General features: G+C 42.9%; 1 protein-coding gene across 2 annotated transcripts in view; it reads left to right on the top strand.

Annotated features, from left to right (window-relative positions):
* The window catches only part of MLF1 (myeloid leukemia factor 1), a 63,809-nt gene that overhangs the window by 27,869 nt on the left and 19,128 nt on the right, over window positions 1–16,812 (top strand). Inside the window, exons 2-4 of one of the 2 annotated variants that reach the window (XM_075340690.1) lie at window positions 7,659–7,815; window positions 8,922–8,966; window positions 14,838–14,924. In XM_075340690.1, the coding sequence (XP_075196805.1) occupies window positions 7,659–7,815; window positions 8,922–8,966; window positions 14,838–14,924 (289 nt within the window). The remainder of the gene's footprint in view (window positions 1–7,658; window positions 7,816–8,921; window positions 8,967–14,837; window positions 14,925–16,812) is intronic. The other variant, XM_075340691.1, reaches the window with a different exon arrangement.

Below are 16,812 nucleotides of genomic sequence, written 5' to 3'. Positions count from 1 at the left end.
GTTTTAATTAGTGCTAATGCTTACTTTATTTTACATGTAATAATGCTTTGTTTTTTTTTAATTTGGCAACCAAAATACACTGCTCAAAAAAATTAAAGGGAACTCTCAAATAACACATCCTAGATCTGAAAGAAAGAAATATTCTCATTGAATACTTTGTTCTGTACGAAGTTGAATGTGCTGACAACAAAATCACACACAAATCATCAATGGAAATCAAACGTTTTAACCAATGTAGGCCTGGATTTGAAGACACACACAAAATGAAAGTGGAAACAAGTCAAAATGAGGCTCAGTATTGTGTGTGGCCTCCACGTGCCTGTATGACCTCCCTACGACACCTGGGCATGCTCCTGATGAGGTTGTGGATGGTCTCCTGAGGGATCGCCTCCCAGACCTGGTCTAAAGCACCCGCCAACTCCTGGACACTCTGTGGTGCAACATGACGTTGGTGGATGAAGCGAGACATGATGTCCCAGATGTGCTCAATTGGATTCAGGTCTGGAGCCAGTCCATAGCTTCAATGCCTTCATCTTGCAGGAACTGCTGACACACTACAGCCACATGAGGTCTGGCATTGTCCTGCATTAGGAGGAACCCAGGGCCAACCGCAATAGCATATGGTCTCATAAGGGGTCTGAGGATCTCATCTCTGTACCTAATGGCAGTTAGGCTACCTCTGGCGAGCACATGGAGGATTGTGCAGCCCTCCAAAGAAATGCCACCGAACACCATTACTGACCCACTGCCAAACCGGTCATGCTGAAGGATGTTGCAGGCAGCAGATCACTTTCCACAGCGTCTCCAGACTCTGTCACGTCTGCCACATGTGCTCAGTGGGAACCTGAGAATTTGCCAATCCTAATATTCTGTGGCAAATGCCAAGCGTCCTGCATGATGTTGGGCCATCCTCATGGAGTCGGTTTCTGACAGTTTGTGCAGACACATTCACATTTGTGGCCTGCTGGAGGTCATTTTGCAGGGCTCTGGCAGTGCTCCTCCTGTTCCTCCTTGTGCAAAGGCAGAGGTCCTGCTGCTGGGTTGTTGCCCTCCGACGGCCCCTTCCATGTCTCCTGGTGTACTGGTTTGTCTCCTGGAAGCGCCTCCATCATCTGGACACTACGCTGACAGACACAGCAAACCTTCCCACAGCTCGCATTGATGTGCCATCCTGGATAAGCTGCACTACCTGTGCCACTTGTGTGGGCTGTATTGTCTGTCTCATGCTACCGAGTGTGAAAGCACAACCAACATTCAAAAGTGACCAAAACATCAGCCAGAAAGCATTGGTACTGAGAAGTAGTCTGTGGTCCCCACCTGTAGAAACACTCCTTTATTGAGTGTGTCTTGATAATTGTCGATAATTTCCATCTGATGTCTATTCCATTTAGGCTAGGTTCACATTTCCGTTGTTTTGCATCAGTCACATGCGTTGCTTGACGCATGTGACTGATGCGTTGTACAACGGATGACAAAGAACAGAATTCATTGTCGGACTCCGTTGTGTTCGGGGGCGGAGCGCGAGGGGGCAGAGTTTGGGGTGGGTGGAGCCAAGCGGGGCCGTGTCGCTGAGGACGTCAGTGCCGCGGGGACTGCAGGGCTGGGGACAGGTGACTGTGTGTGTGTATGTATACATGCGGAGTGCTGGAGGGGGCGGAGCCGAGCGGGGAAGTGTCGGGCTCCCTGCACACGTATCCAGGGTAAATATCGGGTAACTAAAAGCAAAGCACTTTTTGCTTGGTTACCCGATATTTACACTGGTTACCAGCGTGCACCGCTTAGTGCTGGCTCCCTGCACACGTAACCAGTGTAAATATCGAGTAACTAACCAAAGCGCATTGCTTAGTAACCCGATGTGTATCCTGGTTACGTGTGCAGGGAGCCAGAGAGAGCATGCGCAGCGAAATCCTATGGATTGCGCTGCTCAAAAAACGTTACAGGCTGCGTTCCTTCCGCCGCGGTCAGTCGTTCCACGACTGATCAGTCGGGCGGAGGGTGCAATGCAGCATCATCAGTCACAATCCGCCGCTCATACAAGTCTAAGGGAACAACGGAATCCGCTAAACGGATTCCGTTGTTTACCAGAGCAGCGGATTGTGACTGATACAATTTAACGGAAGTGTGAACCTAGCCTTACACAACAGCATGTCCTAATTGGACAGTTTGATATCACAGAAGTTTGATTAACTTGGAGTTATATCCGGTTGGTTAAGTGTTCCCTCTAATTTTTTGAGCAGTGTATATCACTTGAATATTAAATATTTTGAATCAAAGCTGATATTTTTAGCCCAGAGCCCATCCTGCGTACAATCCTAATATTATTCTTGTGAGCATAGTTATAGTGTATGATAAAGTTAAGCTGTATTAGGGCCAGGTTTTATATGGTTTTAGAAATTAAATTAGTGTTTACCTTAAAATAAATCAGATTTCATGTCTGGACGTGTTTGTCACAGGTTCTTGGAAGCATGAGTCTGCATGTACTAAAAATATATTTGTCACAATTCTTTAATTATCGCTTGTCTGAGAAAAGCAACGCTGTAATCTAATATAGAGCCGCCACATGTTTGTTCAGTATTTTCTTACATCTGGGATTTCCAGTGATATTTTTTTGTTCCATAAAAGGCTTTTCTTTTTTTAATGAAACACATTGACAAATGTAAAAAAAAAAGTTTATAGGGTATGTTCATACACGGCAGATTAGTTACAGATATTTCTAAACTGAGAAAATCCTTTTGCCATATCTGAATAGGATTTGTAAAAAATCACACATGCAGCAGAAAGGTGATGTCACTCCCTGAGGGAGCACTCTGCGAAACGCAAGTAAGAGTGTGAAGCGGAGGAGCAGTGGAACATTACACCAAGTAATTTGGGTCTGTATAGTTTTATGAAGTATTGCGCACAGTGCCTTTGACCTTTCATCACTTCTACTTACATTTGTTATATCAATCTGGTATATTGTATATCTGTTGGGACACCAATCAATATTAGCTTGCATTATTAGTATATTCTCTGCCAGAACATATACTGACATTCATACATGTGTATGGTTTTGCATAGTAATGGTGTTTGGTACTTACATCTTTTATTGCATGTTCATTATAGATACTAATGCAATTCAGTGGACAGTTGTCCATTAATTTTTTTTTCCCCCTCCATCCCTCCTCCTCGTTACATGCTTTATCTTTTTTTTTTTGTTAAAATCTTTATTGTGGTTTTTAGTAAATCTTGAGGATAATCAATTTGTATATTAATAGAACATCTACAGTGCCTACAAGTAGTATTCAACCCCCTGCAGATTTAGCAGGTTTACACATTCAGAATTAACTTGGCATTGTGACATTTGGACTGTAGATCAGCCCGGAAGTGTGAAATGCACTGCAGCAAAAAAGAATGTTATTTCTTTTTTTTTTTTTTAAATTGTGAAAAGTTTATTCAGAGGGTCATTTATTATTCAACCCCTCAAACCACCAGAATTCTGTTTGGTTCCCCTAAAGTATTAAGAAGTATTTCAGGCACAAAGAACAATGAGCTTCACATGTTTGGATTAATTATCTCTTTTTCCAGCCTTTTCTGACTAATTAAGACCCTTCCCAAACTTGTGAACAGCACTCATACTTGGTCAACATGGGAAAGACAAAGGAGCATTCCAAGGCCATCAGAGACAAGATCGTGGAGGGTCACAAGGCTGGCAAGGGGTACAAAACCCTTTCCAAGGAGTTGGGCCTACCTGTCTCCACTGTTGGGAGCATCATCCGGAAGTGGAAGGCTTATGGAACTACTGTTAGCCTTCCACGGCCTGGACAGCCTTTGAAAGTTTCCACCCGTGCCGAGGCCAGGCTTGTCCGAAGAGTCAAGGCTAACCCAAGGACAACAAGGAAGGAGCTCCGGGAAGATCTCATGGCAGTGGGGACATTGGTTTCAGTCAATACCATAAGTAACGTACTCCACCGCAATGGTCTCCGTTCCAGACGAGCCCGTAAGGTACCTTTACTTTCAAAGCGTCATGTCAAGGCTCGTCTACAGTTTGCTCATGATCACTTGGAGGACTCTGAGACAGACTGGTTCAAGGTTCTTTGGTCTGATGAGACCAAGATCGAGATCTTTGGTGCCAACCACACACGTGACGTTTGGAGACTGGATGGCACTGCATACGACCCCAAGAATACCATCCCTACAGTCAAGCATGGTGGTAGCAGCATCATGCTGTGGGGCTGTTTCTCAGCCAAGGGGCTTGGCCATCTGGTCTGCATCCATGGGAAGATGGATAGCACGGCCTACCTGGAGATTTTGGCCAAGAACCTCCGCTCCTCCATCAAGGATCTTAAGATGGGTCGTCATTTCATCTTCCAACAAGACAACGACCCAAAGCACACAGCCAAGAAAACCAAGGCCTGGTCCAAGAGGGAAAAAAATCAAGGTGGTGTTGCAGTGGCCTAGTCAGTCTCCTGACCTTAACCCAATTGAAAACTTGTGGAAGGAGCTCAAGATTAAAGTCCACATGAGACACCCAAAGAACCTAGATAACTTGGAGAAGATCTGCATGGAGGAGTGGGCCAAGATAACTCCAGAGACCTTTGCCGGCCTGATCAGGTCTTATAAAAGACGATTATTAGCTGTAATTGCAAACAAGGGTTATTCCACAAAATATTAAACCTAGGGGTTGAATAATAATTGACCCACACTTTTATGTTGAAAATGTATTAAAATTTAACTGAGCAACATAACTTGTTGGTTTGTAAGATTTTTGCATCTGTTAATAAATCCTGCTCTTGTTTGAAGTTTGCAGACTCTAACTTATTTGCATCTTATCAAACTTGCTAAATCTGCAGGGGGTTGAATACTACTTGTAGGCACTGTATATGTCACTCAGAGTTTTGCACAAACTTCGCCGACTGTCATGGCGGTGTCAGGCTCTGTTCAGATTGCAGATTCTGACACTCCGCTCAATGATTTCTCTGATGTCTGGGATCAACATAGGCAGACTCTGGCTGTGTGCTGATTCATAAACAGGCTAGCAAGAGTTAATCTCTGCTGGTCTGCTTGCTCCTTTGGTCACATGTTGAGGGGAAGCCTATCACATCTGCTATCCTCCTATTTATGCTGGATGAAACCTTCCACCCATGCCAGGTATACTTTATTCTATGTTGGTCTGTGAGGTGTGGTGTCTCAGACTTAAGGCCACTTTACATGCAGCGACATCGCTAGCGATGTCGCTACCGATCGTACCTGCCCCCGTCGTTTGTGCGTCACGGGCAAATCGCTGCCCATGGCGCACAATATCGCTAATACCCGTCACACGTACTTACCTTCCAAGCGACATCGCTGTGGCCGGCGAACAGCCTCTTTTCTAAGGGGGCGGTTCGTGCGGTGTCACAGCGACGTCACACGGCAGGCGTCCAATAAAAGTGGAGGGGCGGAGAGCAGCCGCATGGAAGACACGCCCACCTCGTTGCCGGAGGATGCATGTACAGTGTTTGTCGTTCCTGAGGTGTCACACGTAGCGATGTGTGCTGCCTCAGGAACGACGAACGACCTGCGTCCAAAAGCGGCAACGACATTTGGGAAATGAACGACGTGTCAACGATCAACAATTAGGTGAGTATTTTTGATTGTTAGCGGTCGCTCGTATGTGTAACACGCAACAATGTCGCTAATGAGGCCGGATGTGCGTCCCGAATTCCGTGACCCCAACGACATCTCATTAGCGATGTCGTTGCGTGTAAAGCCCCCTTTACTGGTGAAAGTTGTGCTCTTTGCTTGGTGTGATTGTAGAGTTTAGCTCTGGTGTTCTGTAACTTCCTTCCTGCTCTTGTTTTTCCTCCTGGACATCTTATTGTCTTTACCTTTTGTGTGTGCTGTGTGACAGAGTTTTGGTTTTCCCTTGTCTGTCTTTATTTGTGGGTTTCAACATACTTCTGTCCCATCTCACCCTGGGGAGGGGAAATCAGATCAGGACTGGTGAGGACCAGGAAGGAGACTCAAACCTCTCCACCAGTATCCCTGAGAATAGGAGTAGCTTAGGGCCCCCTAGCTTGAGGGACAGCTTAGGAGCCCTGGATCCCTGCTATCCCATAGTCATTGTGACACTATATTTTTATATTTGTTGTGTTTGAAGTGTTTGAAACATACAGCAGTTTGTCTGTGTTTTGGTATTCCAAATATTGAACTGTCTGACTATAGTAACAAATATATTTTAAGAAGGTGTTGAGGTTATGAATAAGCTACTTGGTAGAGGGTTTCCTGGCAAATGATGCGCCCCAACGGGATTGCTTTCTCATGTAGCCATATGGTCTTTAAGCTGAGCAACTGAACTGCACCATTTGTGTGTTTTGGGTATGTGCACACATTGCTTTTTAGTGCAGATAAATCTTGTGCAAATACTCAGTGTTTGCAGGAAAAAGTGTAAAATGTGCGGGTTTTTCTTACTTGCGTTTTTCCCCAATTAATTTGAGTTTATGAAAAAAGGTTGAAAAAAGTGACATGCTGCAAATTTGAAAGAACGATTTGATGCTTTGTATCCCCAAAGAAAGAATAAGCAGCACATGCATGAGATTTCAGAAATCTCATTCACTTTGCTAGGAATGTAAACTGCAGCCTTTTTTACCGTTGAAAAACGCAAGGAGAAAACACAGCATGTGAACAAGACCTTATAAAGGAAAATATACACTATTCTGCATAGTTGGAGCCAACAAATCCCCACAGTGGTTAAGTGGGCTTTACACGCTGCGACATCGCTCAAGCGATCTCGTTGGGGTCATGGAATTTGTGACTCACATCCGGCCGCTTTAGCAATGTCGTTGTGTGTGACTCCTATGAGCGATTTTGAATCGTCGCAAAAACGTTCGAAATCGCTCATCGGTGACATGCCCCCCTATTCTCGATTATCGCTGCTGCTCGGTGTACGAAGTAGTTCGTCGCTCCTGCGGCAGCACACATCGCTATGTGTGACACCGCAGGAACAAGGAACCTCACCTTACCTGCAGCCACCCGCAATGAGGAAGGAAGAAGGTGGGCGGCATGTTACGTCCTGCTCATCTCCGCCCCTCCGCTTCTATTGGGCGGTGGTTCAGTGACGCTGCTGTGACGTCGCTGTGACGCTGAACGAACTGCCCCTTGGAATGGAGGCGGTTCGCCGGTCATAGCGACGTCGGTAGGCAGGTAAGTAATGTGACGGGTCCGCGCGGTGTTGTGCGCCATGGGCAGCGATTTGCCCGTGTCGCACAACCGATGGGGGCGGGTATGCATGCTAGCGATATCGGTCACGATATCGCAGCGTGTAAAGCGGCCTTTACTCTTCCCCTGCAGGACTATGGTCCTGAGTTTGTTTTCATCCCACAATACAAAAACATTTACTTGGGGTTACTATAAATTATTCAGCTACACCGTGCATTCGAATGGGGAGAGAAAATGATGGAAATGTCTGCTCAGCGCTATGGATTATGTTGCCGCTATATGGGACACACAAGTGTTTTTGTTTGCATTAGCTTTTTTATTCCACCATAATCTATTTTTTTACCTTTTATAAATGTTATTATTTCTGATTTTTGTTCCACGTATCTGTACATAAGCAAAAGTAATTTCTTAATAAAACATTACTAATTGTATTATCAAATATAAAACCACGCTGATCACTGACGATAATATTGCCGTTTTTATAGGGATCCATTCACCGCACACCAAGAACATGTGAGACAGATGATGAGAAGTTTCTCTGATCCCTTTGGCCGGGATCCCTTTTTCAGTCTGACAGATGGCAGATCTTATGGCCGGAGAGGGCAGCAAGGTTCCCAGGTGGCTCTGAGAGAAGATCACAGGGTAAGCGCTCTGGAAGTTCCTCGGTTCACACTGCTGTCATCAGCTGAGATTTTATAGGCAGATTCATTTCAAAGAGCTGATTGTTCCCATAGGCGCAGGATCTGTGTTGCCCGCCTATAGCCGCCCAGGTTTTAACCTCTCTTTTCCTATGATATAATCCCCAGCTGTTCCCCGGCAGTACTGTTCCTATTATAGTGTAACACTCATTAATACTGTTCTATTAACAGTTTCATCTACCTAGCGAGGCCAGTAATTACACTTACGGGCACTGATGTACCGGTTTAGTACTGTTGAGCCCCTACAACAGATGTCACTTTCTATACTGCTCACTCTGTAGCTGATAAAAGCAAGCCTGGCATTCTTCCATCTGCTATATATAGAATGTCAGCTCCGTCCCCTGAAATCGGCCCTCTGTCTCACATGAATTTCTGTCTTAAAAAGTCCAACATATAAGACATGTAGCAAGTAATAGGTTAATCACAAAGGCAGTACTATCTGAACCCCCAGGAATGTGACACCAAGTATAAAGCCACCGCAGGAGTCCCTGGCGTTCTGCCAAGTTCACACACTGTAAGCTGAACTTTGATACCAGCAGCTCAATAAAGGAGCTCCAGAGCTATGAGCTTTAGAGACTGGTCTTTCTTAGTAAGCACTTGCACTTTCTATGAAATTACACTTTTGGAGCCTCTTTTCTATTAACTCTACATTGTGTCGTTCCCCTGCTACTCCTACTAGAAATTTATGAAGATATTGACAGCTGGGTTTTGCCATTTTCTTTTTCAATGGGGTGGGTCCATGTATAGTCTAGCACAGCAGTGATTGGACAGTATCAATGTGCAAGGACACACCCTCAACTGGTAAAACCCAGTTGTCAATTTATTGTAAATTCTCCACGTTTAAGACGGCGGACTGTCTAACCACCTATGCCCTATTTTTTGTTTGTAGTCTTCGTTGTGTCTTAATGAATTGTCACATCACTTTATACTTCATAAAGTAACATTAGATTTCACACTATTCTACAATCAGGAAGGTTTTATACTGAGGAACCAGTCTTTAAATATGTGCTATCCAGGAAATTTCTCTTGACAATGCTACTTTTCTTCCAGGCCTCAAGTTTGTGTCATATGCCCAGTGCTTCCTTTTCTAGTATGGTCAGTAGTCTGTGACTGCTTCTGGTTTGAGGTCCTGTTTGAAGGCATGATGCGTTCCTCTAACATTGGGTTTGGATTTGACGTAAATGAATATCATTGTACACTGCATGTATTATTGGCCATATGTGTTGAAAAATTGCACACATTATTAACAGGAGTTGGCCCAGAAAAAAATTCTAACTTATTTATAGGAGTGGTGCTTTCATCTATATCTGTCACCCCCAGAGACCAGGAATGGATTTACAGTGCATCTGTGACCATTACTCCTTTCAGATGGGGAACATGGGACACCTCTATCAGAGATTGATTATATATTTATTAATAAAAAATAATAAAGGTTTTGTTGACCAGCCTCTGCAATGTAGATCTAAAGTGGAAATGCATATTAAGGATGGCTTTAAAAAGAACCTTTCAGAAATGTTTACCAACCCCCCAGTAACCACCCAAACCATTAGTATGACTGTGTAGCCCTTTAAACAATAAGTAATTCAATCCCTTTATGATCCTAAAGGGAATTTGTGTTTTGAAACTTAAGCCTGCTTTACATGGTACGATCGATTGTGCGATTTCACAATCGATCGTACCCGCCCCCGTCCTTTCTGCGTCACGGGCAAATCGCTGCCCGTGTCGCACAAAGTCAGTAACCCCCGTCACACATACTTACCTCTCGTGCGACCTCGCTGTGGGCGGCGAACGTCCACTTCCTGAAGTGGGAGGGACGTTCGGCGTCACAGCGACGTCACACGGCCGCCGGCCAATAGAAGCGGAGGGGCGGAGATGAGCAGGATGTAAACATCCCGCCCACCTCCTTCCTTCCACATAGAGCCGGCGGCGGCCGCGGGAGGCAGGTGAGCTGGTCATCGTTCCCGTGGTGTCACACGGAGCGGCGTGTGCTACCACGGAAACGATGATCAACCAAATTAAACGATATTATGGAACCTAACGAGCAGTACCCGACTCACGATTTGTGAGCGATACTGCGTCGCTAGGAGGTGTCACACAGGCCGGCATCGCCAGCGATGCCGGATGTGCGTCACAAAAACCGTGACCCCGACGATCTATCGCACGATAGATTGTCTGGTGTAAAGCAGCCTTTAGTCTTGAAGTGCATTGTGGCATGATGATGCAATTACAGCTCCCCAACATCTGCTGTATTCTCTAGCTAGCAGAATGCTCCCCTGGCTAATTAAAAGATTGTTTGTTGTAGTACATTGGCCAGTGGCCTGGCAACCAACAAGGAGAGTATTCTGCTAGTTTGGGAATATAGCGGAGGCTGAGGAGCTGTAAGTGCATCCCCATGCCCCAATGCACTTCAAGACCCCAAAGTACTGCTTTAGTCTGGATAGGATAAAACGTATTCTCTTTTATAGGACCACACAGTCATATTAATGCTTTGTGGGAGGGGATTTAAAGTTTCTAACACTTTTCCTTGAAATAGTTCTGGCCTTTTCCCCCATTTTACCATGAGTGTGGGCAGATCTGCTTCGTTGACCCAGGAGTAGAGATGAGCGGACCTGTGGAAGTTCGTGTTCTGCTGGTCCAGCTGAATTTTTTTAAAGTTTGGTTTTGGACCTGGACTTGACCAGAACTTCATTTGAAGTCACTGATTGAACAGCTTAGATCTCCACCTGCATGCAGCCAGCCATAAACATAGCACTTCTTTATCCATTTTTTTGTTTATTTTGTTTGGTGCACACTACGTCCGGTAACGCTGTTGTTACCCCCAGTGCGAGCCGATCAAACACTGCAAGTAGATCGCACTAGGCTGAGCACCGAGTGTACCAGAACACAGCAATGCTCACGCAAGTGGTTTGCATTCGTAAAGCATCTGAACGCCAAACCCAAACTTTGTTTTCTTGGAAAAGTCTGAGTTCGCACCGAACTTCAGACTCGCTCATCTTTACCCAGGGGGCAAGGCAAACACTCATTTTTTTATGTTTAAAGTTACTTTTCTTTTGAATCTACACTTGATGATATTGTAGGGATTCCTTCACTCATGATCCACCTGTATGAACCAGAAATGAGAAGCTCTCTGAGTGGCTTTCTTTTTGGTGGACTCGAGACATCTGACTTGAGTCTTTTGAACCACTTCCATCTAATACTACATTGCCTGAAAGACCAAAACTTTTGGCAAAATCAGTAGATAACCAAAGGGTGTCAAGAGCAGACCCAGTGTGAACAGCTCATCATCGCAGGAGCCAAATGACAAACCCTTTATGTGCAGCCGTATGGTAAATGGAGGGAATATATTTGTTCCTTAACTGATCACGAAGTTGCCCATAAATGACCATGTACTGTACAAACCAATTAGATATTTCAAAACATGCAAATCAGGAATGCAACCCTAGAAGCCTCACTTGCTATGTTAATTAAAGAAAATTCTCACAACCTATTTTCTCATTGGTGTCAGGTGTCCCTCCAGGACTGTAGTTATATATGTCTGATATTCTAGCAGGCAGTGGTGATGGTCAGACTTGCTTTATTTGAGGTATCCTCCACATTTACCCTATGACCCACAAGTGTCACTGTTTCATTATATATTAGCTTTCACCTATGACTTTGGTGCAGACTGAGCTACTTTAGACTTGAGTTTTAGATCCCAGACCCACCAAAATGTAATGTCTATGAGGGTGGGACAGTCCTACGTATAGTGACTTTGTGGGTGACAAGGAAGAGACAGGTTGGATTTTTACATCAGTCCCCCAGGTTATTATTATTATCAAAATCTTCACCTATATTTCTAAAGCATTTTTTCTGGGTTTTTTAAAGTTTTTCAAAAAAAAATCCATGATGTTTAGTTTGCAACATGGCTTCCCATTGACTTCTAAAAGAATGTGATCAGATCCTAACTGTGCACTTATAGTACTAATGTAGCAGACTTTGACTTCACGTTTAACACATTACAATACTTTAAAAATTACAAGTTGAAGTTTGTAGCATCAGGTGATGTAGTACATTTAATTTCACGTTAAAAGGAATCTGTCAGAACAAAATGACTGTTCAAACAAAGCAGAGCTGCTCAGTGCAGGCTTGGCATTGCCATACAGTTCAGTGCACTTTCTCAGCTACTTGTTATACCTCAACCTCCTCTGCCTTGATAGACAGCTTTGGCTTTAGGAGCCAGAGAAGGACTTAGATAGAGGGAAATCTGTTTGTCCATGCAAGGGTGCACATAGGGTTCACCACGTTTGACAAATATTAAAGGCCAACACATTCATGTCAATGGGTGTCAGAGTCCCACTGGTGCCAAACAGCTGTAGTAGAATAGGAGATGAGGGACAGCACATCCAGACGATGGCTAAAATCCAAGGTTCTTCATTGTAGATCGATTTTAAAAAAACAAACCACTGTGCTTGGTTTGAACAGTCATTTTGTGTTGACAGACTACCTTTAACAAAAAGTTGTATGTGTTACATGACCTGATTCATACATTATTTACAGCGGCATGCAAAAGTTTGAGCACCCCTGGTCAAGTTTACTGATATTCTGAACAATTAAGCAAGCTGAAGATGAAATTATCTGTAAAAGCCATACAGTTAAGGATAACACATATCCTCTGCATTTTAGACAATAAAAAAATATATATATATTTTTAAAATTTTTAAATTCACAACAAAAAATAAAGTTGGCCAATGCAAAATATTGAGTATCCTGCATGGTTAGTACCCTGCAGCACCCCCTTTGGCAAGTATCAAAGCTTGTAAATGTTTTTTTGTAGCCAGCCAAGAGTCTTTCAATTTTTGTTTGAGGGATTTTCATGCTTTCTTCCTTGGAAAAGTCTTCTTGTGCTGTAAGATTCCTGGGTCCTCTTGCATGCACTGCTCTTTTGCGGTCTAACCACAGATTTTCAATGATGTTCAGATCAGGGGACTGTGAGGGCCATTGTAAAACCTTCAGCTTGTACCTTTTGACATAGGCTAATGTGGATTTTGAATTGTGTTTAGGATCCTTATCCATTTGTAGAAGACATCCTATTTTCAACTTCAGCTTTTTTACAGATGGTGTTATGTTTGCTTGAAGAATTTGTTAAACTTTAATTGAATCCATTCTTCCCTCTACCCGTGAACTGTTCCCAGTGCCATTGGATAGAACACAACCCAAAGCATGATTAATCCACCCCCATGCTTAATGGTTGGTGAGATATTCTTGTCATGACATTCTGTCTCCTTTTTTTCCCAAACATTTGGTTTGATCATTGTGGCCAAGGAGTTCTATTTTAACCTAATCAGTTAACACGACTTGTTTCCAAAATACATCAGTCTTGTTTAGATGTTATTTTGCATACTTCTGATGCTAAATTTTATGGTTAGGACGCAGGAGACGTTTTCTTCAGTTGACTCTTCCATGAAGGCCATTTTCTGTAGGTGTCTCTGAACAGTACAACAATGTACCACAACTCCAGAGTCGGCTAAATCTTCTGAAGGACTTTTGCAGTGAAGTGAAGGTTCTGATTTGCCACTCTAGTAATCCTACGAGCAGCTCTCACAGAAATTTTGCTTGGTTTTCCAGACCTTATCCTGACCTCCACTGTTTCTGTAAGTGCCATTTCTGAATTACTTTTACTGAGGAAAGGGCAACTTGAAAATGCTTTGCTATTTTCTTCTAGCTTTCTTCTGCTTTGTGGGCCTTTACCATTTTGATTTTCAGAGTGCTAGGCAGCTGCTTTGAAACACCCATGGCTGTTGTTTTATTTGCACAAGGTTAGAGGAAGCTGGGTTTTTATAAAGCTGTGAAATTTGCATCACTTGCCCTTTCCTAACTATGATAATGAAGAAGCCACAAACCTAACAGGCTAATTAAGGTCTGAAATGATAGTCAAAGTTATCTGAGCACACAAATCTCCAAGGGTGTTCAAACCTTTGCATTGGCCCATTTACATTTTTGTAGTTTTTAAAATGTTAAAGATGAAAATATTTTTTTTTGTTCTTACCTAAAATATAAAGGAAATGTGTCATCTTTAACTTTATGCCTTTTAGAGATAATTTCATTTTCAACTTGATTAACTGTTCACAATAACAGTAATTTTGACCAGTGGTGCTCAAACTTCTGCATAGCACTGTATGATGTTGGCTAGATGATATTTTTTAGTGTTGTTAGACTCATGAATGGGCAGTAATTGTCATGTAAAAGATAATCTACTCACAATACTTTATGCTATAAATCACTGCCAGTTGCTCTATTACAAAGCTTTCAGTTTGAGGGACACTTCTTTTTGAGTTAATGATTATAATTATGGAATTATCTAGTGGTTATGTAACAGCCTTATTAAAAGAGGGGTCTCAAAGTTATTAAAGTACCATATTATAGTGAAAGAGAAAGCACTTTACAACATAAACAATCTTTTGATTTTGCGCTGCTCTCCCACCTTTGAGTTGAGTTCCTGGTCACTGCCATGACTATTTCCATGGACATGTATAGATCTTCTATTCTACCGTTGCGTCTTCTTTTTGCTTCTTTAGCATGTATTACCATGTGTATTACAGACAAATCCACAGCCCCCAGAATAAAGACATCCATTGCACAATCCAAAAAATATGAATTATATTTTAAAGTGACTTTTTTTGATTGTGAGTTATGAATTTATTAAATACCCCCTTTATCTTCTCAAGTACCATATATTGTAGTTTAGGCCTGAGCATGGATAAGGGCATGTACTTCTTACTAATTTTTCTGCATGTAGTTTTGCACATATCATACTGGTTGCAAAAAAAGTTTTACTTACTGTATTGTTTACTGCAATGTTTTACGCACTGTATTCCATTTATTACTTTTAAGATATTTGACAATAAAATGCAAAGTATTCTTATAGTATGGAACTATGATGGTTACCTTGATAAACCTAATGTTTTCTTGAATTATGTGCTATTGTAGGTCCCCGATATCAAGGATGGTTTTCATTCCATTGATAGTATGATGACAAACATGAGGAACAGGATGATAGACATGCACAAACAGTTTGTAAGTTTTTATTCCAATTCTGATCACGATTTCTGACGAATAATATTAAAATGATTATTATTATAATAATATTTAATTATGATTCCAATGAAACTAGCTTCCATTAGTGATTGGTATTTCTTGACTTTCCTTCCGTCATTTTGCTTTGTCAGTTTGTTGACTTCATCAGTATTAGGTACTGTAAATGACCTTTTAAGGAACATGTCCTCCGATTGATGCTGCCCGATCTACTGACAGCATGCATCAGCCTTAGCTGCACTGTTGGAGCTTTGTGTATTTTTCTCAAAGCATACATTGAAAAGCCGGTCAGGGACCGTGTGTCTCGGATGACTAGTTATAGGAAGATCCCCACCGGCTACTGCTTTTAAAAGTCTGCCATTCTCCACAGACTACAAAGTATTGGAAGGGGGTGGTCAATAATCCTCAAACCCTTCATTTCTTGGTGTGTTAGTCTGTTGAAGTGACATTTTTACTTTCAAAAATAGTCTAATGCCACACTGGAATTCACTGATCTTTTAGTACTGGTGCATTTTTATGGTATTCACTGGTCAGAAAATTAATTTACTCCAGTGTCACTAGTGATGGGATGCGGTAACCTGATAATTACAGTGTACACTGTTCTAAATATATATTGTCTCGGATGCAGCTAATATTTGGGCTGTTGCTATGAGAATGTCTCTGTACTCAGAGTATGTAGGCTAAGACACACCAAGGAGCCTCCCAGAGATTACAAAATATTGGACAATGCCAGTCATTATCTCATTCGCACGCACATCCAATTTACAAAATGTAAACTAAAGCTCAAAATATATCAAAAACAAAATATTACCAACATTTACTATCATATCCTCATTATTTTTTATTGTTTTTGCCACATACTACCATTTTGAAAAGCAAAAGCCGATCTCGCAGGGAACCTTCCTCATGTCTAACCTCCATTTATTACTACTTGACCATGTGGAATATACACTTGAGGCTCATTCACATGGGCGTATTTTCGGTCCATGTGCTGTCCATATACGCGACAGACCAATTGTAGTCAAGTGCACATGGTCCAATTAGCTGGAAAAAAAATCACAGTACGCATGGCTTTCTATTATAAGGGCCAGAATATTGACTGGTGATTTTACTAAATACAAGTTATTGTCAAAAGTGCTCCTAATGAACCCTAAGGGTATGTGCCCATGATCAGGACTCACTGCGTCCTGGACACACCGGGTCCTGATCTGCGGGGCCGCACATCCGCAGGAGACCGCAGCTGCTTGTACCCACGATCAGGGTTCAGTGCGCTGCGGTCTTTCATTTGTGTTCTCCCTATGGAGGACGCATGCTAATCCGCAGCAAACAATTGACATGTTGCGGCTTGGAAAACCACACCGCAGGTCAGTGTTTGCTGCGGAAAAAACAAGCACAGTCGGCATGGGATTTCGAGAAATCCCGTCCACTATGCTTGTACTGTACACCGCAGCGGTTTGGACGCAGCTGAAGCATGCAGCGTCCAAAATGCTGCAAACACTGATCGTAGGCACGCACCCTAATGCCCCCGAAAGGAAAAACTTTGTAACAAAAGTTAAATCTGAACTTCTGGGTCGTGGAATCCTGGCATGCAGAGTGGGATCCCACAAACCTCTGCGGCCCCTCTAACAGTGAAACAGCAACATCTTAGGGCGGCGTCACATGCTACGATATATCGGGCGATATGTCGTCGGGGTCACTGATTCCGTGACGCACATCCGGCATCGTTAGGCCCTGTGCACACTAGACATTTTCGCTGCGTTTTTTGCGGCGTTTTTGTGCAGAAAACGCTGTGACATTGTTTGCCCAGCAATGTCTATGGGTTTTCAGAAGTGTTGTCTGCACACTGCACACGTTTTTTTGTAGCTGCGTT

This window comes from Anomaloglossus baeobatrachus, chromosome 3, assembly GCF_048569485.1.
Source record: "Anomaloglossus baeobatrachus isolate aAnoBae1 chromosome 3, aAnoBae1.hap1, whole genome shotgun sequence".
Taxonomy (NCBI): Eukaryota; Metazoa; Chordata; class Amphibia; order Anura; family Aromobatidae; genus Anomaloglossus; species Anomaloglossus baeobatrachus.
This window is presented reverse-complemented; position numbering and strand designations above follow the sequence as displayed.